Below are 27,960 nucleotides of genomic sequence, written 5' to 3'. Positions count from 1 at the left end.
GACACGATGACCGCAGCTTAGAAAAGACGGCCACGGTGTGATCACGTCACGCCGCCTCTGCCGTCAGATGTGGCCAGCGTGGAAGCCCCGTCACCAACGACAGATGTGGTCATTCCATTCCAGCTAGAAACACTGTTACAAACGCCAATCTGGGAAACCAAAAGCATTTTTCTAATCCTCCCCCAAACCCTTGGGGGGGAAAAAAAATAAGACTTGCTAGAGTCTTCTCTTTTTTTAAGAGTCACGTGTTGTTATAGAATATTTGTACATGCCTACCACTGGGGACAGGAGTCATCAGAGTTGGATTTCTTTACCCTTTTAATAGCAATTCTACCATTAGAGTTAGTACAGGTCTCAAACCCAGCTGACCTACCCGCTGAACATTGTTTTCGGTGTAAATGCAGGGGTAAGTGATGAAGAAAGAGTAGGCGGAAGTGGAGGCTGCTCATGCAAACCAGAACACAACCTTTCAGCATCTTAGATGTTCTATCCATCAAGTAATCGTATGCATCAGCTTTTTCATTACAGTTACTCAAAGAAAAATCTAAACGTGCTTATACATGTGTTAGCGTGTGCAATATTATCCAGCCCAATATATTTTTACGCAGGAACCTTTTCTTTTTTAAATGTCAAGCGTTACATCTTGTAACTCTGCTGCTTAAAAGCCTCAACTGGTTTCTCATTGCAACTGAAACACAGTCTAAACTGCCTGCCTTGTGAGACTGCCCAGCCTCATTTCATTCTCTCCCCGCTGCTCACTATCCTTAAGTCATGCTGATGTTTTTTCCTTTCCTCAAGTGAGCCGAGTTCATTGCAGTCAAGACGCTTTGTGTGTGCTGTTTCTTCTGCTCAGAGTGCCATCCCTGCAGTCCTCTATGGGGGAAAGAGGTGTCCTGCATCTATCCCGGGACTGCCTCAATGTCACTTGCTCAGTGAAAGCCCCCTGTGACCTTTCTGGCCAAAGTGGCACCTAAAGGCACTCCCTGTCACATCAGTCAGTTTCCTGTCTTCACACACTTAGCACTACCTGAACTCACCCTGCTAATTTTTTTTTTTTTTTTTTTGGTCTAGCATCTTTCTCTCCTCCTTAGAAGGACAGCCCCTTGAAGGCAGGGACAATATCGTCCTTGCCCATGGCTGTGTTCCTAAAACCCAGAATATGGTCTCGCAAAGGGTGGACACTTGCAAATATGTGCAGAATGAATGAATAACTCAAGATTTTCAGAGATAGTAAATTTCAAAAGAAGTGTGCATTTTACAACCTCCTAAAAGTTACATAAAAAGAAAGAAAAAGTAGAATGGTGGATGCAAGGGCCTGGGAATGGGGTGGGGGAGTGAGAATGGGGAGTTATATCCAATGGGTACAGAGTTTCAGTTTTGCAAGAAGCTATGAGTTCTGGAGATTGCTTAATAACTAAGTGCATGTATATAACACTACTGAGCTGGGTAGTTAAGAATAGCTAAGACAGTAATTATTTCGGCAGGGGGGTTACAATTTTTTTAATGGCAAAAGGGCATCCATATATTAGCCTTTGCTGTTACCTAAAAAAAGGTGAAAACATACAACACTAAAATCAAAGGCTGCAAGATGATCTAAGACCAAACTTGGATTCAAGACACCAGGACTTGCTGTAAGATTGGTGAAAAGCTACTTCTTACCTGTCCGGCTGATCAACTCCTGCTCAGAGTCCTGAAGTTGCATTCAGATCTTAAATGCTGAGCAACTGTCTCATTAATACAAGGGTACCACTTTTTAAATTTGTATTTTATTACACAAGTAGTACATGCCCTCTCGATTAATTAGGAAAGCTTAAGAAGCACTAGGGGAAATAATGAGATCTGCTTGCCTAGCCAATCAGGAGAGAGTTCCCTCCATCACCCCCACACCGCAACTCTGCCCCTCCCTCCCCTCTGGAGATTCCATCATTCAGAGATGAAAACCCGGGAGACAACAGAGCAAGAAGTAGAGGCTGGCCAGGCAGTGATATCTTGCATCCTGGGATAGACAAAAGACAGGACAGGAGGACTGACAATAGCAATGCATGCTGGGAAATGTAGTTTTCTGTATACTCCATGGATTTAGAATATCAAAAAACCAGTGACTGAGGACAGGAGAGAGATCCATCTCATACCATGCCAGGTGCTCTAAGAAATGAGCACTGGTTTGTGAATCTGGATAGACAGGTCTCCTTTGGGGATGAAGGAGGAAAATTCTAACAGAAGAATGAATGAGAAGGGTTGTATAGAGCAAAGGTATCCTCAGGAGGCTTTGAGGAAGAATATATCGCTGAAATTTCTACATAAGGTGTCAGAGAAAACATCAGGAAAGGTGCATCCACATCACAATACAGGATGATGTAGCCTCTATGAAATAGGAAGAGAAAGCCAGAAGAAGGAAACAGGCTGAGGTGGAAAGGAGACGAATGCCCTATGGAATGGTTATGAAGAAATGAAATCAGTAGTAGTAGAATTAAAAGGAACGCTGAAATTGAAAAGTCAAATCAACACTGTAGAAAGTCAAATAAGGCAGTTCTACCAGTGCAGTTGCAAAGAGCACAAAGACAGCAATTAGACAGGATGTAATAGAGACAACACACAACAGCAATTAGATGGGAGGTAATAGAGACAACACATAACAGAGATCCAAGAGATCCTGAAGGACAGCGATCAGATCAATGGGACCGAAACAATAAGCAACAATAGAGGTAAAGAAACAGCTCGAGCTGAAGAGAGAGTTGTGGGTGCGCTGCTGAAACAGTCCACCACACTCGTGCAAAAGCTTGGCAATGTTTTCTTAGGCTTCTTACAACTGAAATTTCAAACACATACAAAAGCAGACAGACAGAGCAGTTTAATGAATGTCTAGCTGGTGAAGTTTGGCAACATTTTTGAACAAAAATCAAGAGAAAATTTTTTCAATCGTTTAGGCAGAAAAATTAGACTTGTCTTAACAGGGAAAAAAATCAAGCTAGTTTTGAATTATGCTACACAACACTAAATGCCAGAAGGCAAACAAAGAGAAGAATGCAAATAAAAGTCTATAGATTGAGGGTGAGCTGAGGGGCTTAGGGGAATAATGCTCTTCCTCAGCTACATCATCTTTCCTCTGCTAACAAAGAGTCCACATTCATTGAGCTCAAGATCTATTGTACACAACCTACATGTGATAACCCATGTAATCCTAATGACAACCCATGAGGTAGGTCCTACTATTACGCCCAACAGATAAAGAAACAGAGGCACACAGAGCCAGCTACGTGGTAGAATTAAGATTAAAACCCAGGTAGCCTGGCTCCAGAGCCCAGACTCTTAAACTCCACACTGTTTTCCTTTTCAGCAGCAGTGAAGAGATTCGGAAAACATTCAGCCTTCTGGTGGTTAAAAAACTCCTTGAGGACATATAATACTACCGTCATATGTAGAGAAAAGAAGCAGAATTAAAAACTCAAGACTGGAGAAGTCACATATAAGAGGACTAGTGGTGAGCAACGAACCCAGTAAAACACAGAGCTGAGCGTGACTGGAACTAGGCTGAAGTAAAGACGCTCCCATCGGATGTAAAATTTAAAGAGCCACCAAGATACTCAGATAAATGATATTTTCACACAATATTAGTAAAATCAAAATTAATGCCTCCCCAATCTTACAGGACTTCATCTCACTTGCCTCTCCCTAGTCTCACCATGTCAAATCCTGTCTTTATTTAAAATTTTGATATTTTGTTCATCCTGAATTTTTTTACATTAATTTTGATTTAAAAATGTTGCAAAGCATCATTTATCTTCATTATTTTGGCGCCCCTTAAATGTATGCTCAAGGCAAGTGCCTCTCTCACCTCATCCTCATTCCAGCCCCGGAACTGAATTTAAATAATTTTTCTAAACATGGTTACATAACTGAATATTAAGTCACAATTATTTTAAAGAGATGTAATCATTATCATGCATTAAGTATTAAGTTAATATTAAAATATTAATAACAGCCCCTACATTATATCACCAAAAATCAGGGAACAAGGAAATTAAAGTACGCTGAGTCTTCATCCCTCAAGGAGAAAGTCAGAAAATAATGTCTCATTCTTGACTTTGCTGATTAGAAAAATACAGGTTGAAGAACGTGCATGAAAATGTTAACGGCACCATGAAAATTTATATTTGTATTTTTTCCCAAAACACTACAGAAAAGGAAATGACAAAATGGGGGGAGAGGGGACAAGAAAAGCAACATGGAAACATAAAACACCACACAGCAGTTTAAAAAAATAATAAATGGAGATGGGGGGAGTGGCATAAGGGGGATAAATGGCAATGGAGGAAAAACTACGATAAAACAAGCTTAAAAAATAAATAAATGGACTATATCACTCTATTGAACGAGTCTCAAGATTGTGTCATAACACAAAATGCTAGTCTGAACCATATTTCATTCACTGTAAGACATACCTAATTTTCACATTTTAACATCTCTGAAATTGGAGTTCATCTTACAATCAATGGAGTGTCACAGTTTAATTGGCAACTTTTTCTTTCTAATGGCACAAAGGAAAACAGTGTGTTTTACTACTGATGCCGTTTGACAGGGGAGAAAATATGCCTCCCCTACGGAAAGCGCCCCAGAAATGTCTAAAGTAAAAGAAGGCCAAAAACATCCACATGAAAAGGAGGCTGGGACCAAAACATCACCATGGGGTCGCTGACTGATGGTAAAATCAAAGAGCTAGGGATCAATCACTTGTCTCTACGGGCCACCCTCATGCTCAGTTGCAGGGAGCTCATCAAAGATGACACAGCAGAAGAGAATAGGACGACGAAGGGTCGGGTGGCCCACCAAAAGGCCAATCCCGCCGTTCAAACAGGCTTTCACACATGCCCCGAGCTCCTCACGCCACACACCTTAGCACATGAAGAAGAAAAGCAACTCAAAGTATTTGGTTCCCCGAACCAACCACAAAAAAAGGTTACAGGAGGTTTAACTATGGGCTTAACAGTTTGACTGTGGAACAGCCTTGATCTGTCCTTGGCCTCAGTGTCAACTATGCTTGAGGTGCTGAGGGCCAGAGTCCCCACCCCGGGGCTCTGAGGCCCCCGCCCAGAGGCCAGTGACATGTGGCTGCATGGGGCAGGTCTCTCCCTCATCCTGTAACAGTGAATTCATGCCTCCCAGGTTCAGTAAACCTAAAAGCGGGCTCCAAAGGGGAGTGAGACGCGCAAACTCGAGAGAAGCAGAAGGCATGTTTACAATGGGAAGCTGGGATGTTAATATCTAACAGCTTTCTCTTGAGAAGCTGCCACTCAAAAACTCTGTTTAGAGAGAGATTTGAAAAAAGGAAAAAACCCACCACCTGACACATTCTGCAATGCTAGTTTTTCTTTTTTCCTAGTGTGCTATTTCCTGAAGGACTCATCCCATTCCCACCTTGGCTTTCAATCAGAGGAAGAGGAGGAGGCTCCCGTGGGGCACACTGCCCCGAAACAGAGGTGTCGGGAAAGAGGGTGTAAGAGCCGGAGAAGGCACAGGGCTCCCCTGAGTTGGGGGAGGGAGGTGAACACTGTGAGTCTGAAGATGTCGCTGGAAAAAAGTGAAACGCAGCAGAAGGAAGGAGGTGACCAGCCAGAAAAGCCAAGAAGAGTCCTCATCACAGTCTCACCCAGTTGACCCTTTTGCCAAACCCCCAAATGGGAGCAGGACCAATGCAACTGGCTTATTAACTGAACACCCCACAAACCTCATAGGAGAATGAAAACGTTATTACAAGGATGAGTTTAGAAAAGAGCATTAAATTCTGCTCTGGTTCTCCTCTCGTCAGTTACACGTCTCTTGACCTCATGTCCTGATTTATGTCCAAGGGCACCTGTGTCACCACTGCCAGTCCTCAGGGCTCTACTGTCACTGGCTCTGGCAGCTCTTCCTCCAGCATTCTTTCCCAGCATGGCTTGCACTGACCATTCTCTTAGCACCCAGCTCTTAACCTGGCTCTAGAATGTGTTTATCTGGTGATAGGTACCCACTTCTGACTTTGAACCACATGCCCTGCATCAAGACCTGCAAGCAAGGGACTAACCAGAAGCAGAGACAACGGACTCTGCACCCCCAAATTCCTTTAAAGGTCTAGTTTCTCTCGCACACTGGGCACTCCACCTAAAAAGGCCAGACTCCCCGGTAGCCCAGCCTTCCCCAGCTCTGATGTAGTCCTGCCTGTCTTTCTACGTGGAATCGGAGGCTTGCATCTCGGCTGGGGAGAAAGATGCTCACGTGCCCTCCTTCAGCAATCATCTGCCTGCAGCCAGCTGTTGAAGGAGAGCTGCAGAACATAAGCCTTAACCAAAAAGCCAAGCCACTTTATTAATTTTAATTACAAACCTCTCCACACAAACAGAAGTTCAATGAAGCATTTCAGCTCACTATATCTTAGACACGACATCAGACTCAGGCCTAGGATCCCAAAACACACACACGTAGAAGGCAGATGAATACAAAAGTATTTTTGGATTTCATTCCAGGTGCTAGGTGTGTTTGAGATGAAATAAGCATTAGGAAGCAACATTTGCAGGCAAAGGCTCCAAAGACAAAACATTCCCCGGAAGATACAATGAAATCTTACAGCAGAAGATGGAGCAGATGAAACACTACACGACCACAAAATAATTTTTGATTCAAAAAAAGACAGAAGAAAAAAAAAAACAACAACAACAGTGCAGGGGTCAGAAAGCAAAAAGACCTGAGGAACAGTGTGTTTGGATACTTGGTATTGGGGGGCGAGGTGGGGGGTCCTCTGTGCCTCCCTGCCCACTGAACCTGTGAAGGAAGCCCTGGGAGAGTTCTGCTTTGCTGCGATTCTGATTTCCATCAACACAGCCTGGCACGCCTTCGATACAACCACTGAGTTTTTGTCAGCGGGAGTCAGACTGCTATGGCTATGATCGACCTCAAGAGCCCCGAGATTCTACACAAATGTATTTTGTGACAACACTCCCAGGGTTACCATGTTCTCTTATGCCACTGGTTTGAGATTCCGGGATTCGGCTATAACTGCAGGCAGCTATGATGTTTCAGACGCAGGGAGCTATTCCATTGCCCCCTCAATGTGTGGCATGGGTTTAAAAGACACATGCAGAATCTTTTCAAACTTAAGGGGCTGTGTTATATGGAACTTAACTTTTTAAAAGGGTTGAGAAGACAAAGAGACAAAAGAACCACTGTGATGCTTCATGCTCCCTGTATTCTCCAACCTCCAGTCAAGTTCCGTGACAAAGGAAGGAGGGGAGGCTGGACGAATGGGCCAAGAAGACAGGGAGGAGGTAACAACATACGTGGCACAATTTCCAGGATACTGCTGGGTCTCTCCTTTTCCCAAATAGTTTCCATTTCAACCTGTCACCACATCTGAAATTCTACCTTGCGTTTTGTCCTTCCGGGTCCTTAAAAGAACACCAGAGACCCAAAGAAAATTAGGGAGAAGAAAAGGTAGACATTTGCTAGAAACTATCCCCAAAGAAAGATGTAAGGGATTAATTTTATGAGGAAGGTGATGGTTCTAGCTTACATTTACCAGCAAGACACCCTTGGAAGGAGCCTGCTGGGTTGCAGAAGTTACGATACACCACGGAAGAGATCACAGAGCAGGAGAAGCCTCCAGTCTCACCCTGGGTCTGCGCCCATGCCCCCCTGGGGTCACACAGGCTCCCTCCAGATCGGGACATGTCAAGGGGGGATTCAGCATCAGTTTCATTTCTCAGCGGCAGAGGAAGACAGAAGAGCAGGCTGGGGCCCTTCCAGCTATGCCTGAACACACATACATATCCACGTCTAGAGTGGATCCAGCACCAGAAATGTGTTTCTTTTGTCATGAAGGACAGTAATTGAGTAATTGGCAAAATTCAGTAAGGTCTGGATTAGGTAATAGGACTGTATTCATCTGAATTTACTGACTTTGACCACTCTGCTACCATTATGTAGGAGAGTGTCCTTTCTTAAGGACTGAAGTGTATAAGAGTAAAGGTATATCACGTCTGCAACATCCTCTTAAGTGGCTACAAAATTATAACAGGTTTATATAGAAAGAGAGAAGATGATGAAGCAAATGTTATTATTTGGGAAAACTGGATGGATAGATGAGAATTCTTCATACTGTTCCTGCAACTTTTTTAAAGTAAAAAATAAATAAATCAATCTATACCTGCCCTTGAGAGAGTTATTATGTGAGCATGACAGTGTCCCTGGCCCCAGTTAGAGGACCCAGAGCCCACCAGGTGGCACAAAGAACCCAGGTGGCATGGTGGGAAGGGCCTGTTGCTCACCTCTTAGCTGGGGGAACTTGGACAAGTAATTTAACTGCTCTCAGCCTCAGTATCTCATCCAAATGATGAGCATAATACTATCTACTTTGTGAAGATTTCAGAAAATGTGTATCGAAGGCCCAACACTGGTAGAATCGAACCTCAGTAAATGACGGGAAATACAGACAGAAACCCAAATTATCCATATGCAGTCTACTCTGAAAAACGAACACTCCTTTTCATTTTAGTGCAATGGAGAGCAAAAGGGACTTGAGGAAAGTATAAAGTATATCATCATAGCATAGCTTTATTTTTCATCTCTTAAGTTGCCTTATTTCCTCATTAAGTAAGTTAATCCTGGGCAATAGAACTCAGGCTACTGTTAGTCTCTTAATTCTAATACTTTATAATTCAACCCGACATAACCAACCCCAAGCTAGTTTCATCTTTATCATTGAATTTAATCTTCACTAATATCTTTAAATCTGCTCACTGATTAAACCCTCCCCCTAAAGGACTGAGGCATCTTAAGGGGGTATATTATCATCTCTGGCTTCTTGATTAAGAACTAGAAATGCCTCTGGTATGTATTCCATAGAAATTCTCACACAAATCCATGCGGGGACACACAGGACGATGCTCACCGCAGCAAAGCAAGCAGACAGAGAGCAGGAGGCAATGTGTGTGTCCACCATCGGAGAGTGTTGGGTAAAACGTGGTGGACACACAATCTAGGCATGGTTAGAAATAATGGACCAGACGCTGCCTAGCAATGGATCTTAAAAACACAACACTGAGTGCAAAGCCACAAATGGAATGAGATTCTGAATGTGATGCCAGCAAGTTTAAAAGGAGTTCTTGTAAATATGTTAGTTAAATGTTTCATAGGACAGTGTATTTCTAATTGGTAAAAGAAAAATATATCCTAGATGGGAGGGAAGGAGGGAAGGATAAATGGAGAAGGCCTTGGGTACCAAGATCGATGGATGGATGGTGGATACAAGTGTGAATGTGAAGGAGGAAGGCAATCCTGTGCATGTGTGGAAGCGCCCACACCCTGGAAAGCACTCATCTGCAAGCACAGAACTGCCCTCCAGGGGTCTTACCTGAGGCCGCCGGCTTGTGGCTGGGCTGGCCAACCTGGTGCACACTCTGCTGTAACAGGCTGAGGCACTCCCCAAGGCAGCTGAGGGTGGCGGCAGAGGTAGCTTTCAGGAGCAGCAGGTCCTGGTCCAAGGCAGTGAGCGGGCCAGACCCTGGCAGAGACTCGATGGCGTGCACAAGGTTCTTCTGCTGCCCTTCGACCTGGTTCATCATCTACAAAATGTGAAGACAGCAAACAGCTGAGAGTCAGAGTTCTCCTTTCGACAGACTTGGGAGCCACCCACGGGACCGGAGGAAAGTCAGAGGAAAGTGGGGGGAGAAACCATCATCAGACGACAAGTGACATCAGAGTCAGCCCAGAGGATGTTCAGTACAGGAGTCCTTGAGTCCTTGGACAGTGCTGGCCTGTGTGAAATCTGTCAGTCCAAAGGCGCACATTTTCACCTGATAAGAAGAGAATTTTAAAAACCAAAGTGGGGAAGGGTTGAGGGAGGGAGAGGGGGAAGGGGGCAGGGGAAAGTGGTGGGGGAAAGGCAGAGACAAATGTATTTGGAAAAATAAATTAATTTTTTAAAACATCAAAAAAAAAAAGAAGAGAATTTCAGAACTTCAGAGCTGAAAGGGAACATTCGGACCATCTGGACACATCATTTACAACTCCTCTGAAAGTCAGTCAATAACAAATACATCACAGGTGGAGGTCCTTGTGAGCATCTGTAAGGTCCTTTTTACCGTGGAAGGTCATCTGAGAGAGTGGGTGAACCATGGCTTCACCTATAGCAAAGTTACTACCTTGCTTTTCCTCCAGCTCCTATTCATAATTCCTTGACAGTCTTTTTAAAGTTCAAGAAACAGAAGTGCAATCTCAGGCTGCTGATTTGTATGAGTGAGATCAGAGGAAAGCCAGCACCAAATCATTTCACCCCTGCACCCTGCTCCCCGCCCCCCGCCCTCCCCCGCCCAGAATGTCAAAGAGGACGTGACTTCCTTAAGGCCACGTAAGATGACAGGAGGAAAGCAACCCGGGGATTCTAGAGCCCGCTCTCTGCCACGGCTGAAGCTATGACAACCCCAAATAACCCTATTTTTGTGGCCTCACTTCAATTCATAAACTACAGATAAGTAGTCTAATTTTATCTTCAAATGGACAGATCAAGGGGAAAAGAAACTCAAGAACGACAAAAGGACTTTTCTGGTTATCTTGTGAAGTTGATCTCCCTCCTGTTTTACAATGTAGCTCATGAAACAAGATGATGTATAGAAAGTACACGTCTAGCAAATAAAGAGTCGTTCTGGAAAGTGGAGGAGCTAAAGCAACGCGCCCCAAGTGCAGAGCTCGCCAGCACAAGTCTCCAAGCGCCAGTCCGCTGTTCTTCAACTTCCCCCACAAAAGCCATCCTTCATTTGAAGCAACACCTCCTGCTTTGACACTGTCATCCCCACAGGCTCTTTGTGAGCATCATGTCATCAGCTGGGGAGAAGCAACGATTCTGTTAGGACCCTTGGCCTTGGACATGAAACTCATTCCGTGCTCAGCCTTATTTTTCTATTTTCTTTGGAAAACAAAGACTTGCTGTTTTCCAGCAATCTGTGCAGTTGTCTGCTTTAAAAGGGAAAAAAAATCATCCCCTGCAATCCTACTTGCCAAAATAGGTGCCGTTACTTCAGAAAGATTTTTTTTTAAAAAAAAATCAGTGTTGAACGTTTTGCACGGACAAGGTTTGCAGCATCCTCACCTGAGTGTACACACTCATCCTTTGGTCATGTGCGTTATTTTTGTGCAGATTACAGAGACTATACTCAGTCACTCTAGCTTTTAAGACAGTACCTGAGGCACAGCAGGGGCTCCCTAAGTATTCACTTCTGCAGGTAGGTCTTTGCTTTGAAGTCACCTTCTGAAGACAGTTTCCCGAACCACATCACTTAAAGGTGCACCTCCAGCCCAGCCCTTGGCACGCCTAGCTTCCTGACCAACTTATCTTTCTCCATAGCGCTTACCACCTTTCAACCCAACCTGGAATTTATTGTGTTCCTTTGCCCTAGGATGAAAGGGGGGATTATATCTTTGCTGGCTGCTAATATACCCCAAGTACAGTAAATACCTGCCGCATGAGTGAGCACATGCATGACTGTCCAGCCTCGTTCTTCTGTCACTCAGCTAAACCGCCATGCTTGGTTAGCATAACATGGCTGAGGTTTAGTAAAGGATCGTACCTCCATCATCAATGTAGGTTTGCCAAGAAAATGCTACCTACTGGTTTAATTTAACTTCAAAATAGATCAAATGTTTATGCATTCTTTGACAGTCAACTGTATGCAGAGCTGCTGACAGCGAGGGAGAAGTGGATTTCAAACTATCTGTTGTAGTCAGCATTTCTGTAACTTCCAACCATAAAATCATGTCTTAGAAAAATGATGTGTTGAAAGGAAGAAAACAAAATGATGAAATGTATAATACGTTATGTTCTTTGACTATTATGCATAGTGCAATCACGCTTAAGAGAAAAGGTAAGTAAAATTAAGCCATTAACAATATGGAATATACTTGTTTTTAATCAATGAAAAGAACTAACTATATTCCAGTTGTATCATATAGAATAAATACTTATTTCACAAGCATAAAATATTATGTAAATCTCAGGTAATTGAAAACACAAAACTGACTTACAGAGTCTTCTTGTGTATTTCAAACCAGGCACATGTCCAGAGATGGAATCCACATACCTGCTCTCTATAAAGTACTCAACAGTATTTACTGAGAGCCTATTGCCAGTGCCAGAGTCAGGACCGCCCTACTCAAGGGGGCATCTGAACCAGTGGTGGGTATGCTGGCCAGTTACAATGTCTGAGAACTACTGGCACTGAGAGGGAGGGGCTCAAGGGTGTAAAATACCCCGCAAGCCTGGGCACAGTCCATACAACAAGAGCTTCCTGCTCAAAATGCCAAGAGTGCCCCCTTGCGTAACCCTGGGCTAGAGACATAGAAATAACCATGCCCTTGATGAATTTCAACATCGTTCTTGGTAAACTGAGCCCCTCAAACAAAACAAGCCTCGCACAAGGCCTGATACAGAGTAGACTCCTCCTCACAACTCATTTTCTCCCCTTTTTCCATGTGGCACTAAATGGAAGTTCAGTCTTTAAGGACACAATTGATACCAACCTTCACTTTATTTTTGCTTCATCAGGCCCCAAAAGAAATGGAATGAACCCTAAAAGGAATGCAGGGCAGCCGGCCTCAGAGAGTAGAGCGGAGTTATCACTGGGCTAACATTTCTAAGGCTGGAAGAATCTGCATCCGACTTTAGAAGAACAAGTTTTAGCTTAGCTATTTCCACCTCTAATTTTAATTAAGGGCACATATGAGAAGACAAAGGTGGCCCTGAAAAGCTGTGAGCATCAAGAATACCAACAGCCAATGCTTCAAGTGGCTTCCTCTCCCCTTCAAGGTTCCTACCCCTCCCAGACTTTGAAAATGTTGAGCCACCTGAATTACCTAAGTTTCCTATCTCAGCGTGCCTTCCAAACACATCAACATTCATCGTTTGGAGTTATTTACAAACAAAAAGATGCACAAGTTTCATTTCTTTCTGGCATTTGGCTTTCATGACCAGGGACATCACCATCGTGGAACACAAGGTTCAGATTTCAGAGATCCACCGCCTGGAACTGCCAGCTCTGAGGTTGTAAAATCATCCACGTGTAAGTCAAGTTGAACTTCGCAAATAAGCAAACTTCACAGAGAGGGGAAAATTCCACGGCCCATTTATCTAGCACAAACAATGGCATATGCATGACAAAATCAAATCATAGGAGTTAAGGCCAATAAAATCAGTAGTGGCAGCTTTTATTGTATTGCTTTATTTCAATAAAGCTGAGACAAAAGGTGACAGGGGCTTCATTTGCCTTGATTGCTTCAGACCGCTCTGAGCTGCGCACCTTGGGACAGGTTTAAGAGGCGCCAGAAAGACCCAGGCTTGACAGGCCAGATGTCCGTGAACACCAGCTTAGTCGCTCATCCATTAGTAATCAAAGGACGCAGATTCCTTATTCTAAAGTAACCAGGGCTGCCTGCCTTAGTTGGCAGAGCCTCCCTGGGTTCACAGATTCCTTGGTACCGTCAGTAATTCAATCTACCTTGCTTGGAAGTAGACCAAACAATTTGATGCGAGCTTCAAGATGGCATTAATCTGGCATTTCTCCTTAGCCTCGTGTAATTCCAAAGCCCCTGCTAAGTCTCTCCTCTGGGTCAGAGATCAGCCCTTGGCTAAATTAGGTACTCTTTCACTTGGCCAAAGTCCTCCTCTAAACTTGAAAAAAGTCCTCTTCATGGAATTTAAGAATCAACACACATATGCAGCTGCCTCCATTAATGTTGATTTACTATTCCACTACCTTCATTAGCATCACTTTAATATCCCAGAAATGGTTTGATAGCTCATTACAGAAACTTCCTGAAATATCCATCAACTCTGTAATGGAAACCATCAAATACAGTTTGTACCCTAAAGTTCTTGGAATGCCCTGCCTCAAAATCCTTGCCTCACTGTTTCCACCAACCCCAAAGTGGTGTATCTTGGTCTTTACCTAATGCCAATCAAGTCCTTGTCTTGTAACGAAGCTTCAAACCCTCCAATCCCGACCTTGCCTTCCCCTCAGAGGCACGCCCAGTGCCCCGTGGAGGTGGGGCCCTCCCTCGCAGGGGTGGTCGGTCAAGTCACTCTGTCTTACCAACAACACAAATTGTTGAGAGCCAAAGGCAAAGGCAAAATTCTGAACTGTGCGCACACACAAACATTCACGCGCACACAACAATGATTCAAAAAACACTTTCTGAAAAGGTGGGGATGAGTCTATTCCGTTTCTTAAAAGCGGGTTCCTTTCTGTCACACCTTCACCTTTGGCTTTTCTACCATCACTCCCTCGCCACCCCCAATAATAATTCCAACTAGACAAATATGAAATGCAAATTGTATCTTTACAAACTCCCAGAAAGCAAACCCACGCAGATGTTTAAAGCTATGATAGTAGCATTCATAGCCAAACGAACCTGATGACACTGTCACATCTGTCCCTTTCATGTTGCAGACAGGAAATCTCAGCTCTGAGGGGTCAGGGGCCCTTGCGGAGCTCACACAGCTTCACCACTTCAGGGATCTCTGCGCCATGAAACATGAGCCTGTGTGCTTCTTTCTCATACTCTTGGAGCAAAATGCTATCTCCTGCCTCAGAAAACAACTATGGTAAAGTTTCTGCCACTGTCCCTCTCCCCACCCTTTCTCACCACCTGGGAACAACTTGTGTTTGTTTTTCTGATTACAGAAGGCTGGTTTAGCCCCGGCTGGTGTGTCTCAGTGGATTGAGTGCCAGCCTATGAACCAAAGGGTCCCTGGTTCGATTCCCAGTCAGGGCACATGGCTGGGTTGCAGGCCAAGTCCCCAGAAGGGAGCATGTGAGAAGCAACCACACATTGATGTTTCTCTCCCTCTCTTTCTCCCTTTCCCTCCATGTAAAAATAAACTATTTTTTAAATATAAATAAATAAATAAGCAAACAAACAAAAGGCTGGTTTATTCCGTCAGCTGGCTTCCCAACCAAATTAGACAGTAAAAACAACTATGAAGAATTAAAAATTCCCTGTAACCCCAACTTTCTGGAAGTAAGCACTGTTAACCTTCTGGTATTATTCTGACTCTTCTGATTTATATATATATACAAACACACAGGTGATTTTGTTTTAATTTAAAAGGATCATCTCTGATACATAATTTTGTCACCTTTTATCACTTAGAATGTTTCATCTCTGATGCCTGGGATTTATGGCAAAATAATTCAGCAGGGGCAGGGGAGTAATAATGAAACAATATGGGCTTTGGGTCAGGGAGGGTGCTGACATTGTTGATAGCAACATGGAGGTTCGACATTATCGCCTCTGTTTTATGTTTGAAATTTGTATAAAAATATTTTTAATTGGGGGAAATTACATTGTTATGAATTGAATTATGCCCTCACAAAATTCTTATGTCAATCCCAACCCCCACTACCTCAAATGTGACATTGTTTACAGATAGACTCATTACAGAGGTAAGCAAGGTCAAATGAGGTCACTAATTGGGCCTTCATCCAATATGACTGGTGTCCTTATAAGAAGGGGAAATTGGGACACAGACACACACACAGGGCAGAGGGAGGAAGCCACAGGAGAAGATGACCTAGAACGAGGAGAGAGGCCTGGAACAGATCCTTCCCTCACCCAGCTCAGAAGGAGCCAATCCCTGATTGCTTTGACCTTGGACTTCTGCCTCAAGAACTGCAAAACATGGATTTCTGTTGTTTAAGCCACCTGGTTTGTGGTAGTTTGTAAGTGCAGCCCTAGAAAACTAATATATACACATCACAGATATCTTTCTACACCAATAAACACAGATCTCATTTTAATGGCTGCGTTGTACCAGAGATTTGGACTCCAAGCAGAGCAGACCCTGCCTTGGGAGAAAACGCTTCTTCGATGCGATCTCACCATCACTTCTCCTCAGAATTACATAACAGATGTCCATGCAAAGGTTATTTTTATTATTTTTTAAATTCTGTGTCAGTACTGAAGCCCCCAAAGAAAGCGCGACAGGCCAACAGAAGGACTGGAGTAGAAGGTAAGGGGTCGGTAATAATCACCTTATTCATTCATGACTCACTTGTCTGCACCCTGTGCCTCCCACACATGGACAGTAGGACCTGAAGGGGGCACTGTACACGGATGAGGCGCTCTCTCTCTGGACAGAAGGCTGGGCCCCAGGCACACGGCCAGTAGCCAGGGCCCCGCAGCAGCTCCATCTGCAGGAGGACACTCTGCCTTGTTTTCATTAAAAATGTTTTTCCTCCCTTTTTGGGGACAATATTGCTCACAGAAAAAGTTAATCCAACAGAAGAAAAAAAAATTACCCAACACATCTAAAACCAGAGAAAATAAATGTTAAAATCTTGGTATACTTATAACATTTCTATGCATATAAATGTACTTTTACTTTTTATGAAAATGGTTGCACATCATGCTTGTAACCTTTTTCACTCCATATACCATGTCAATAAATTTTGACAATACTATGTAAAATACTGCAGATCACTCCATCACATAAATGTGCCACAATTTATTGCCCAATTCCTTGCTGCTGGACATTATGATGAGGTCTAACTTTGTTCCCTGTGACAAATTACAACTCAACAAACTTTGCTGGAGCTGAATCTCAGCATAAATTTATAATGATTTTCTTAAAATAAACTCCTAGAAGAGGAATTGCTTTAACATTAATTTTAAGGCTTTTGATAAATACTGCCAGCTCACCATCAAAAAAAATTACACCAATTTGTATTCCCTCAGCAGTATGTGAGCTGTCCTCTTTCTTATCACTCTCTAAAGTCATCTTTTTTCCTTAACCAATCTCATGGGGGGAGGGGGCGGAGAAGAACCCCAGTATTTCTTTGTTTTAATTCATTGGGCATGTCCCCATACAATGTGGGGTAAAGAAGGGTTAAGAAGTGTCCACATTCAGCAACAAGCAGTAAATAAGCCCTAGAGATCTAATGTGCAGTATAATGAATATGGACAACAATGTTGTACTATAATCACTAAACTTGCTAGGAGACTAGAACTTAATTATTCTAACCACTAAAAAGAAAGAAGGATTAGACAATGTGATAGAGGTGCTAAATACTGCGGCAATGGCAATCGTATGACAATATAAAAATGTGTCAAATTAACAAGTTGTACACCTTAAATTTACACAATGATATATGTCAGCTACATTCAATTTAAAAAAAAAAAAAGCAGTTTCCATATCTGGTAAGGAAAACGTAAGCAAACAAGACTGAAGCATCCAGAGGGGACGTCCCTTCAATAGGCTGGAAGCAGCAATATGGGTGCCTGGGGCGGTCACTGGTGTAGGGCTCGGGGGCAGGGGGCCCCCAGCCATGGAAGAGAAAAGTCCTGAGGAAAGGGAGGGGGAGGACTGTTGGGAGAACCACGAGGATCGAGAAAGATCTCAAAGAAGCCACAGTTCTTTCATAAAAGTCCCAGGGACACAATAGGAAGCAATTCCCAAAGTCCCCACACCTTCACAGTGCCAGAGGGAACGGCTCTCCTGGGCCTCGTCCAACTGCCTAGTGATTCTGCCCCCAGAACACACTAGATAAGGGAAGGGCATTGGTCCACCTTTGCCCAGTGTCCCCAAGGCCCCACCCCTGATTTAACCCAGCATTTAAGCTTAAGAGAAAAGCAGGAAGCAGCCCTTTGCTCTCCCAACATTTCCCTGTGTCCTCTTACTGTCTTCCTTTGACTCGGGTGTAAAAACCATTTACAGTAACAGCCACTTGACATGAATAATAGAAGCACAGCCATTTCACATCTGGGGGAAGAGGAGCTCTGCAGTTTGCAAAAGAGCTTTCACATTCATAATCCCATCCTGCCCAACTCTGCCCTGGCCACAAGGCAGGGCCCGTTGTTGTGATTCTCCTTTATGGGGCCTAACTCATGATCCATGGAAGTGCCAAAGTTAGGATTCAAGTCCCGTGTTCTGGGTCCAAGCTTCTCTGCTCTGCAGATGATTCAAGATCACAGCACATGCGTAAACACATGCATGTATGTGTGCACATGCATGTATGTGTGCATGCACATGCATGCAAACACATACACACATGCCCAGCGTGGTGCTCACCTGGCACAGCCTTCCACCTAAAGAGTAAATGCTTGGGAGCAAAATGTCTCACCCATGGGGCCAAGTGACCCCCCACTGAATGAGAAGAGCTCAGACCACAAATTCTTCCTGGGTCAAATCCCCAGGAAAGAAAACATGATTCATAAACAAACACTGAATAATAAAAAGGAAGGAGTTGTCCTGCAGATGGTATAGAAGTTTCACTTAAGTGCTTAAGTTTCCCTCAGAAGTCCTCTAATCAGAACTGTTAGACATACATCGCGCAAAAAACGAAGACTAAAATGCTGTTTGTTGATCCACTACAGAAGTTTTCTAGTGGATCTGCCATTGCTCAGCAAAGGCCGGCCGGCGTATCAGCTTGCCTCTCTAGCAGAATGGAACCTTACAAACCAAAGATTAGCCAGGATGAAACTAAACCTTTCTCTTGAGCCTGCTTTCCATTTGCTCCCTCATATTCCACACACGTGCTCAGCCTATCTCAAAGAGCTTCTACGTTTCTTGGACATTCAAGCTCCACTTTGGGAAATCCTTTTATTTGGCAGGGAGAAAAGGTCCCTTCTAAGAATTCCTGAAGACAACATGTCAATAGCCATCTGCGGTCTCACTTCAACTTGGTAGCACATATTATTTACCTTAAACCAGGCCTTAGCTCTTCCTAGTAAATGCCTTTTAAAACTTATGGTTTTAGTTCAAATACCTACCCAAGGTAGCAGACAAGAACGTAACAACATAATTCCTCTTTCCAGCTGAAATTATTTTACTAATGCCAATTATTTTCAGGAAAGAAACATCTCCGAAGAGCACTTTAAAGAAGGGCAAAAGATTGGACAAGAACGTCACGCGACTCCATGCGAATCCTTTACAGCATCTGAGTCGGGGCAAATGAAACCCTAGGGAGACAGATTTATCAGGACTCTGCTTCATTAACCTGAAAGTGAAAATTATGTTAAGGGATAAGCCACCAGTAATTAATACTTATTGTATCCCCCCTGGATAAGTGACACCACACTCCCCATTTGACAGAAGAGAGAACACAACTTCCACACACAAACTGCTTAAAATGTCATCCTTAAGGTACTCCAATGTGAGACAGAATCCTAACATGTAAGAGACCGTGCTTTGCAACAGAACTAACCACCCTTTGCAGATGCCCACGTTTGAAACTGCTTTCCAGCGATGGAAATGAGCTGGCCAGCATCCACTCCCGCGCCTTCTCCACACTTCCTCATGGCGTTGGCACACACTTTTAAGAAAGTAGGTGTAAGAGTGTATATAGCCTGTGATCACTATTCATAGAACTATACATGCAAAAGGAACTTATAATTAGTTCCATATATAGCTACTCCAGGGCTCAGCATGCTGACTGAATCAATCAACTAATCCTCTGCACACAGTGACCTCTTTAGAGGAAGAGCCTATAGGAATTTATTCATCAAAGGACTGTTCACAGGAGATGCGAGACAGATGTTTGTTGGGTGGATGGATGGACCGTGATATTTAACCCAATTTAGGATTCTGACAGGCATGAGCTAAAAGGATGCATACCATTTACAAATACTTTAAAAGTGCACTTCAGAAGATTTATGTGTCAAGTGGAACATCAGTCAAGACTTTCATCTGAAACAATCAGTCCAATAATGAGGTATCTCCCTAAACCTAATGCTAGCGTGGCATGAATCCCAGGGTTACACAGCTTCCTGTCAGTGGGCTCTGGAAGTGTATTAACTTCTTACAAATGTTTCTGATAAACACTCAACTCCAATGAAGCCCAGACTACCCGCCCTCTTTTTCCTTTCACTGTGGGACCACCTCCTAATGCAAAATCCATACAGTCCACCAGGTTAGGGATTTAAGAAGAGACCAGGGCTCAAACCACAGTCCTTTCTCAGCTTATTCATGACCTGGCATTTCCAAAGTCAAGAAAACCACCCAATTAGCTGTGTTACCTGTTCTCTAGTATCAGGTTCACGGGTCTAGCACTTCCACTAACTTTGTGTAAGTTAAAACTGCCACCAAGGTGCTCTGGATTTTACCAGAGCGTTAGCCAACTCCCACTCAAGAGCCCTCTGGAGTTTTCCCTACGCAGCTGTGATTAAAATGGTCCTCTTTGCCATGAGAATAAATTTTCTTCCTGCGACCATCACCAAACCTGAGACAGAAAAAGGAAATGCCTGGCCCTGGCAATGATCTCGGAAAGCACAGGATCTAAAACAGATCCATGTGGAATTCTCATCAACAGTGGCTTGTACATCTTGTACCCTGACTTCTCATGGATACACTACCTACTTGGGCAACTTGGTACCTTTTGATTTTTCTCTCAAATGATGTTTTGCCTACAAATCCTCCCCTCTTCGCCCTTCATCATCCAGGTCCTACGAGGCTTCCAATGCCCAGCTGGGGCAGCGCTTCTCGGGAAGTGCTCATCATTTCCTCAGGCAGACGTTGCCAGTCCCCATGGCCCCCTCTCTCCGAGCCTTGCCTCCAACACTCAGCTTCCTTCCTCTAAGGTCATGAGTCTGGGGAGCAGCTCCACGCCCCTGTTCCCTTAGCACCCGGCTAGTGCAGAGTGACACTAAGTTTTTTACAAACCACTAAAAGTATCCTTCAGGCTTTGGGTCACTCCTTCAGTCTGCCCAAGTGTAAATGCTCTGCTTCAGTTGTATCTGTGTCAGGAGCCTAATTTGGGCTAATCTGGGCGTGTACAGAAGACAAACGCATTTTCTCCTTCAGTTCAGAAACCACTTAGAAATGACTATCTCCCTTTAGACACTTATCTGTGTACTGTTAATTCAGTCTTTAAACTAGCCATTTAGCAAATGTGAAACATTAGCTGTCCTTCCAGACATTTTGTCATGCTTCCCACTGCAAAATAAACACATGCTGTAATTCTTTCCACAGAGTTCACTCCAGGCATTAAACTGGGTTTATTATCATGTAAATTTAGCAGCAATAAAGGTTTCTGACTATATACGTTACCCTGCACCCCATCCCAAAGCATTAAAAGACAACAACAACAAAAAACCCTACGTTATTTGAGGAATGCAATTCCTCCAGTTTAAAAAAAAAGTTTAAAGTCCTATTTCAAACTGAAATATATGCTAGATTTCCATAAAGCTGGATTTACTTCAAGAATAATTTTCTCAGGTCTCACACTGGGAAGGTATTCTTTCAAAGAGCTCTTTAGGTCTGAAAAGCCTGGTTAATCTGAAGAACAATGACCATCTTTACCCACTCCATTGCTGCCCCCTGCTGACCAGAGGCTGGGAACCGCTGCCAGGCGCTGCCCTCTCCTGAGACAATGGCAGCTGTGGGCAAGAGAAGCCCACTGGCCCGCTGCGCGCCAAGCCCCCTGAAGAGTGAGAAAAGGCCCTGGACATAGTTCTTTAATGGCTTTAAGAACAAGTAGAGGAAACAAGCATGTACCTATGAAACCATTAAAAAAATAACATATAAAATTATACTGTTATTACAGAGTGAGGCCGTCAAACTAAAAGGATTCTGGGGAGGGTGAGACCGAGGAAGCCAGAGGGCCCCTCAAGGCTTGTGGTTCTCAGTCTTTTCACCTCTAAGGAACCCCCGCCTTTTTCAGCATAGGGCTCTTGTTCCCAGTAATTTGCCCACATCAGGAAACTAGAGTACCCAGCAAACATTCATCTCATTCCAGGTAACAGCGAAAAAACAGATTTGATTTTCAAGTGGTGAAAATAGCTCACAGACCCTCTGAGAGAGAAGGTTCTCGCATCCATGAACCAACCCAAACATGCTTCCTCGCTGGGATTCTCAGGCTTGGGAACACCGACAAAATGGATCCAATGACAAGAGTATGTGGCTGGAGAATTTTCCTCCTGAGAACCGGGAGATAAATTAACTTTCATTAAAGTCTCGAAGGGACTTGCCCCAACAATAAATCACTCAATAAACAAAATTAAAATCTGTCGTCCTAGGGATGGCAGGCTAGGAACTCCTGGCAAAGATGAGGAGACAGGGTGCAGAGAACACTTTTAAGGGAGAGGCCAGCTCTCCCGTTCCTATCGTGAGAGGCTACCATTTGGGTTTAAATTAAAGAAAAAAGACCTACTCTTCCTTCCCACCTAACTCTACATACTTTAATACCACATAGCACTTCCCTTAAATAACTTAAAAAAAAAAGTTAAGGCAGCTGTAAGACTATATTTTCAGGGATCATTTCTATAGTTCATCAAGGCAACTATAATAGGCCATAATTCTTAATTTAGTCTGTGTGGTCAGTTCTCCTTGGCAAAAAGGCCAGTCTCTGCTTACAGGAGTTCACCATCTGATACTTCTTATATTACAAGCTACAGAAACTGACCCACTAAAGTACCTACAGATGCTTATCAGAGCTCAGCTTTACGGAAAATTAACAACACATACAAGTTCCTACCTAGTGAGTCTGCTTACTTATGGAGGGAGTACCTTCCTCCCTCTCCTTGCCCCCTCCCCACCCTGCCCCGGGAAGCAGCAGAGCTCAGGGAGTGAGTGTTCAGGCTCCCGACCACTTACTAAGTGCAACCTGGGGATAGTGGTTTAATCTTTCTGGACCTCAATGTTCTTACCTGTAAAATGGGGCTCATAACAGTTCTTATCACATAGGCATGTTATGAGGAATGAATTAGTAATTGTGAACCACTAAGAAATCTTCCTAATACACAGCAAGTGTCACCTGCTGTTCCCACAACTGCCACTGTTACTGTGATTCTTATGCTGAAGGGTAAACGATATTCCATATAAAATGCTAAAAACAGTGCCAAGCATGTGGGAAACGCTCAGTAAATGTTAACAATAGCAGTAATGAACAGCGGTGGAAAAGTAAACACAGACATGGGATTGCTAGCCTCTTATTTTAGCTGGATATCATAAAACCTGTTCATTTAAGGAGCAATATATTCAACGTAAACCATATTACACTTCTCTCATAGAATCATATGCTTTCTCTATCGTAAAAAATAAGTCATTACCTTACTTATTTTTGAAAATAACTTTACTAAGTCAATTGCAGTTGACTCTCCTTATTTGCAATAGTTCTGCTCCATAAAGTCTCCACAAGCTCTGAATTAGCAAATACCGAACTCTCTCTCTTAAGGGAAATACATGAGGAGGTTTCCTGCGAGTCTATAGTAATATTTTCATCAACTGAATGCCATTTGCATTATGTAAGTTTGTTTACCAATTCCTTGTAAAACAAACTCGTTTCATTAGCATTAAAACCTGGCTTTTCTCTATAATCTTCCTCCAGCGTAACAATTAGCAGGAACAGTCACTTCTCATTATTCACAGCAATTATGTTCTAGGAAGTCACCATAAACAATGAATTAGCAAATACTGAACTTCCTAGGGCAAGATATGTGTGTGTGTGTGTGTATGTGTACACATATGTACATCGCTCACACAGGGATTATCCTCCTCAATGCTGAAAAGAACACACCCTCGTAGATTCTATTTTCTTCATTAAAGAGAAAATGAGGTTCAGAAGTGTCCAAGCACTTGCCTGGGCCACCGCGCTAACTGGTGTGAGAGCTGGGATCCCAACCTTGTCCGACTGGCCCCAGGTGAAGAGTTTCTTGCCTTACACCGCATCACCCCCTCCCACGTCCATCCTGTGGTCATCTCTGTGTGACAACAGAAGCAAGAGGGTAGAATATCACCTCTTTTCAGCTTAGCTGGGAACCTGTGCATTCGATGACAAGTTTTTCGATGTTTTGCACGTCTGCAAAGGACCACAAAAGGATCACGAGTATCAATTTTGGGAATTACGAATAAATTTTAGCAAGTAGGAGAATTTGCAAATCTTTGAATAATAAGGATAGACTATTGTTTTAAAATCTTCATCATCAGTCTCTTGATCTTCAGGACCTGTCTCACCTGCAAATTTAACTTTTTTTTTTTTTTTTTTTTTTTGCACTGTATCTATTGCCTTTTGAACTATAGGAGTTAGCCAGCACTAGCCAAGAAGCACTTAACATTTTCCTGACCCTGGGTAACATAGCTGAGAATTTACTTGGCTTTTGGCCCCGCAACAATGCTGTCCATTACACTTTTTAAAGAGATTATCATCTATCTTATGAATCCACAAATTTAGTTGCTTTTTCATAGTTTCAGCACATACTATAGAGGTTACATTAGCATCTTCCAGAGTGGTCTCACGTCCAGATCAGCAGATTTCCTCTTCCTTTTTTTGGATGTACCTTATTTTTGCTTCATTACCATTGAGCTCGCAGCCAACAGCCGTATGACTCACACCAGAACAAGGCTCATCTAACACCCATTTTCTGCATTAGGCGCATCACAGCCTTCCTGCACTTGCAACACTTGACAGCACTTCTGTACTATGCTTGGGAGCCACTTAAAACAGCGAAATCACCAACAAGAAGCGTAAACATGTGGCACTAACTATATCATGACAAGGACCTGTGCCCGTGAAAGAGCAGCTAATCATCTTCACCACTGACCTAGGGTTACAGATAAATGGTAGTGAGTAGGCAAGTTTGCAAAGGCAGAATCCATGAAAATTGAGGCTCAACGATATATATTTCAATTAAAATAGTTTTAAAGCCTAGAGCTAACAAATTAATACAAATAAACTCGAAATCAACAGGAAAATACATAATGTCTTGTATGTGCACAGATGCACATGTGCATGTGGTTCCATGGAACCGTTCCACGTGCAATTGCAGGCCTCTGAGAGAAGAAACACTTCTCACTAGCCATTATTTCACTTCAAAACAGGCAGCTTAGCTTGATTCAATTATTTTAAAGTTCCATGATGAATAGTAAATTGGAACAATCTTAACCACTGCAGTTACACGAGTTCAGAAAAATATACTCAGGCATGCTCCTAGAGCTTTAAAGGTATTGATTTTGCTGCAGAATAAAGCTTCTCAAATACCTTTTTCTTGGGGGTGGGGGGTAAATCATTCTTTGCACAGCCTACATACAACAGATTTTATTAGATTTCAGAGTCTAAACTAATTTTAGTTGCTAAATGACATTCACCTATGGATTCCATTGTGCTGCCGTCAGTGGTGTCATTTTCGTCACAGTTCACAGAAGTGATTTTTTTTTTTAAAGCTTCTGGGAAGAAACACTGAGAACACATCTTGAGCCTCAGCAGGTTTAAACTGCACACACTTCTAGGCAAGGGGTAGAGCAATGAATGAGCCAGTGAAAATCCCTGCCCACCTGAGCTGATGTTCTCATGGAGGAAGGTGGACCGTGAGTAAACGAGAAAATGTGGTGAGTATTATAGAGAAAAATTAGGCAGGGAAAAAGAGCGAGAAATGGAGGCAAGGGGTTTGCAATTTTAAGTAGGCAGGTCACCTAGGAAGGCGTCACTAACACAGCCTTTGAGTGAACACCACGAGGAAGTAAGCAGCGGCAAGGCACAGAGCCAAAGGAAAGGTGCTCAAGGCAGAAAGGGATGACAGGGACTGCAATGGCCCTGGAGTGAGAGGCAAGCCTGGCGTCGCCAACGAACACGAAGGCCGACTGGACTCCAGATGGAGAGGGAGAAGAGATGAAGAAGGTGTAGAGAGGCGAGGTGGCACTGGCTGGGGAAGGCCTTCTGGGCTGCTGGTAAGGTCTAGATTTCACTCTGTGTGAGAAGGGGCATATTCGAGGGTTTACAGGAAAACCCCAGAGATATTGTGGGTTTGGGTTCACACTACTGCAAGAAAGTGAGTATCACAAGAAGGCAAATATTGCAAGAGAGTGAGTTACACAAGGTTTTTGGTTTCCCAGTCCATGTAAAAGTTATGTTTACACTATACTGTATTCTATTAAGTGTTTAATAGCACTATGTCTGAAACACAATGTATATGCCTTAATTTAAAAATACTGTCCTGCTTTAAAAAAAAAAAGGGTAATCATCACCTGAGCCTGTTGAAAAAATGATGTCAATAAGACTTAACATAGAGTTGTCACAAACCTTCAATTTGTAAAAAAAAAAAGAAGAAAAGAAAAGAAAGAAAGAAAAGGCGTATCTGTAAAGTTCTAGGTGGGGTTCACTGATTGTCATTTAAAATTTCAATATTCAGAAAAATGTAAAGACTTGAAACATACATACCCACTGTCAGGATTCAGTAACTGGTAACATTTGGCCATATTTGTTTTATCATGTGTACATGCGTGTATCTGCATGCCTGCCTGCCTCTCACACTTATTCCTGCTAAAACATCTGACATTCAGTTACAAGGATCTAGACACTTCACCCTTGAATACTGCAGAATGCACCTCCTAAGAGCCAGGATACCATTCTACTTGTCCACACTTTCACCCTCTCACTTGGTAAAATTAAAAATAGTTCCATGAAATTATCTAATAATAGTCCATATTAAGATGTCCCCAATTGTTCAGGATATTAGGGTCCATAATGGAGAATTTGGCTGAAATGTGCTGGAGTCTCTTTAACACCACAAAGTCTCTGTGTCCATGTTTTTCTATTTGAAGAAACAAGGACTTACAGGAGGTCCCACAAGCGGGATTCGTCTGACTGTCCCCTCATGGTGGTGCTCGACTTGTTTCTCTATCCCCTGGATTTTCTGCAAACCAGAAGGCAGGCCTGGAAGTCTAATGCGACACGGGCTGGGGAACACTTCCTCAGTGTTGCTGAGAAGGTCGGGCTGCCGCATGTCAGCAGGCGCGCCATGTCACGCGGTCCCACCGTAGTGATGCTAACTAAGTAGGAACACCGGAATAAAATAGGAACTGCCTTCCTTGAGAGCTGTATTTTCTCTTTTTGTAATTAGCAAGTAATCTTTGGCATCCCTACACTCAAAACCCTACAAATATACCATACGAATATCCACTCCCCAATAACCCTCACTTAACGGTACTGGGGGAAGTTACCAAGAAGATGTGATCGCCCTGCCAGGTCTCAGTGGGTCTGGCATTGGCCCACAAACCTAAAGGTCACTGGTTTGGTTCCCAGTCAGGGCACATATCTGGTTCGTGGTCCAGGTCCCCTGTTGGACATGTGAGAAGCAACCAATCGATGTTTCTCTCCCTTTTTTCTCCCTCCCCCCTCCTCTCTCTAAAACTAAACATGTTTTAAAGTAAATAAAAAAACATGATATGACCACTGGTTTGACTCACAAGCTGGACCTAGGCTAGCAGAGGTTCCTCACTCCCTCCCCTGTGCTTCAAAACGTGCACTCAGCCTGACTTCCCTGCTCCCAGAGACTGATAACAGGACACAGCCCTGAGACAGAAGTGTGGTGATGAGGATATCCAGACTGGGTGCATGGCCGGCCCCAGGCAAGGTCCCCTGGGTAGAGGATTGACCCCAGTTGGGGTTTCTATGTAAGCTTTTAATTTGGCAGGTGAACGTAGGAAACTAGACCTCTAATGGTCACCCAAGACAAGTCTCCTAAGTAAGTTTCCTTGCTTGTTAAACCTGCCACCCTGGTCTCTCCCTACCCTCCTTGTAACTGGGGCCAGTTTCAGATAACATCTGGGAAGCTCCCAGCCAGGTCTGCAACTCAACAAGCCATCTGGCCCTCCTTACTGGTCTTTGCCTAAATCCATTATTTCTTTGAGGATTGCAAAATGGGGATTTTTCTAATTCTATCATTCTTTCTACATTTATTGGTTGACATCTTCCTCCCACCACCTGCCACTTTCATTTTTGTTCTCACTACAGACTCATGAATTACCTTTTTTATTTCACACATTATAAACTATTACCGCCATTATCTTTTTGACGCACACCCACAAGCCTTTGAGCACTTCCTTTTCAGGTGCTACATAATGTCCCAGGCTTACTTTGTACATTCCCTGTTCTGACTGAGTCAACCATTTCAGCATAGACAGGGTTTGAATAAAGGAGGCATTATGGGACTTTTTAAAAGGATTGCTCC

At 43.3% G+C, this 27,960-nt stretch overlaps 1 protein-coding gene across 1 annotated transcript in view; it reads right to left on the bottom strand.

The window, feature by feature from the left end:
* The window catches only part of OSBPL10 (oxysterol binding protein like 10), a 244,442-nt gene that overhangs the window by 62,028 nt on the left and 154,454 nt on the right, over positions 1-27,960 (bottom strand). Inside the window, exon 5 of the mRNA XM_054595865.1 lies at positions 9,383-9,593. Within this exon, the coding sequence (XP_054451840.1) occupies positions 9,383-9,593 (211 nt within the window). The remainder of the gene's footprint in view (positions 1-9,382; positions 9,594-27,960) is intronic.

The sequence above is a fragment of the Pteronotus mesoamericanus genome, unplaced genomic scaffold, assembly GCF_021234165.1.
Source record: "Pteronotus mesoamericanus isolate MK-2021 breed Mesoamerican mustached bat unplaced genomic scaffold, CSHL_Meso_final scaffold_54, whole genome shotgun sequence".
NCBI lineage: Eukaryota > Metazoa > Chordata > Mammalia > Chiroptera > Mormoopidae > Pteronotus > Pteronotus mesoamericanus.
This window is presented reverse-complemented; position numbering and strand designations above follow the sequence as displayed.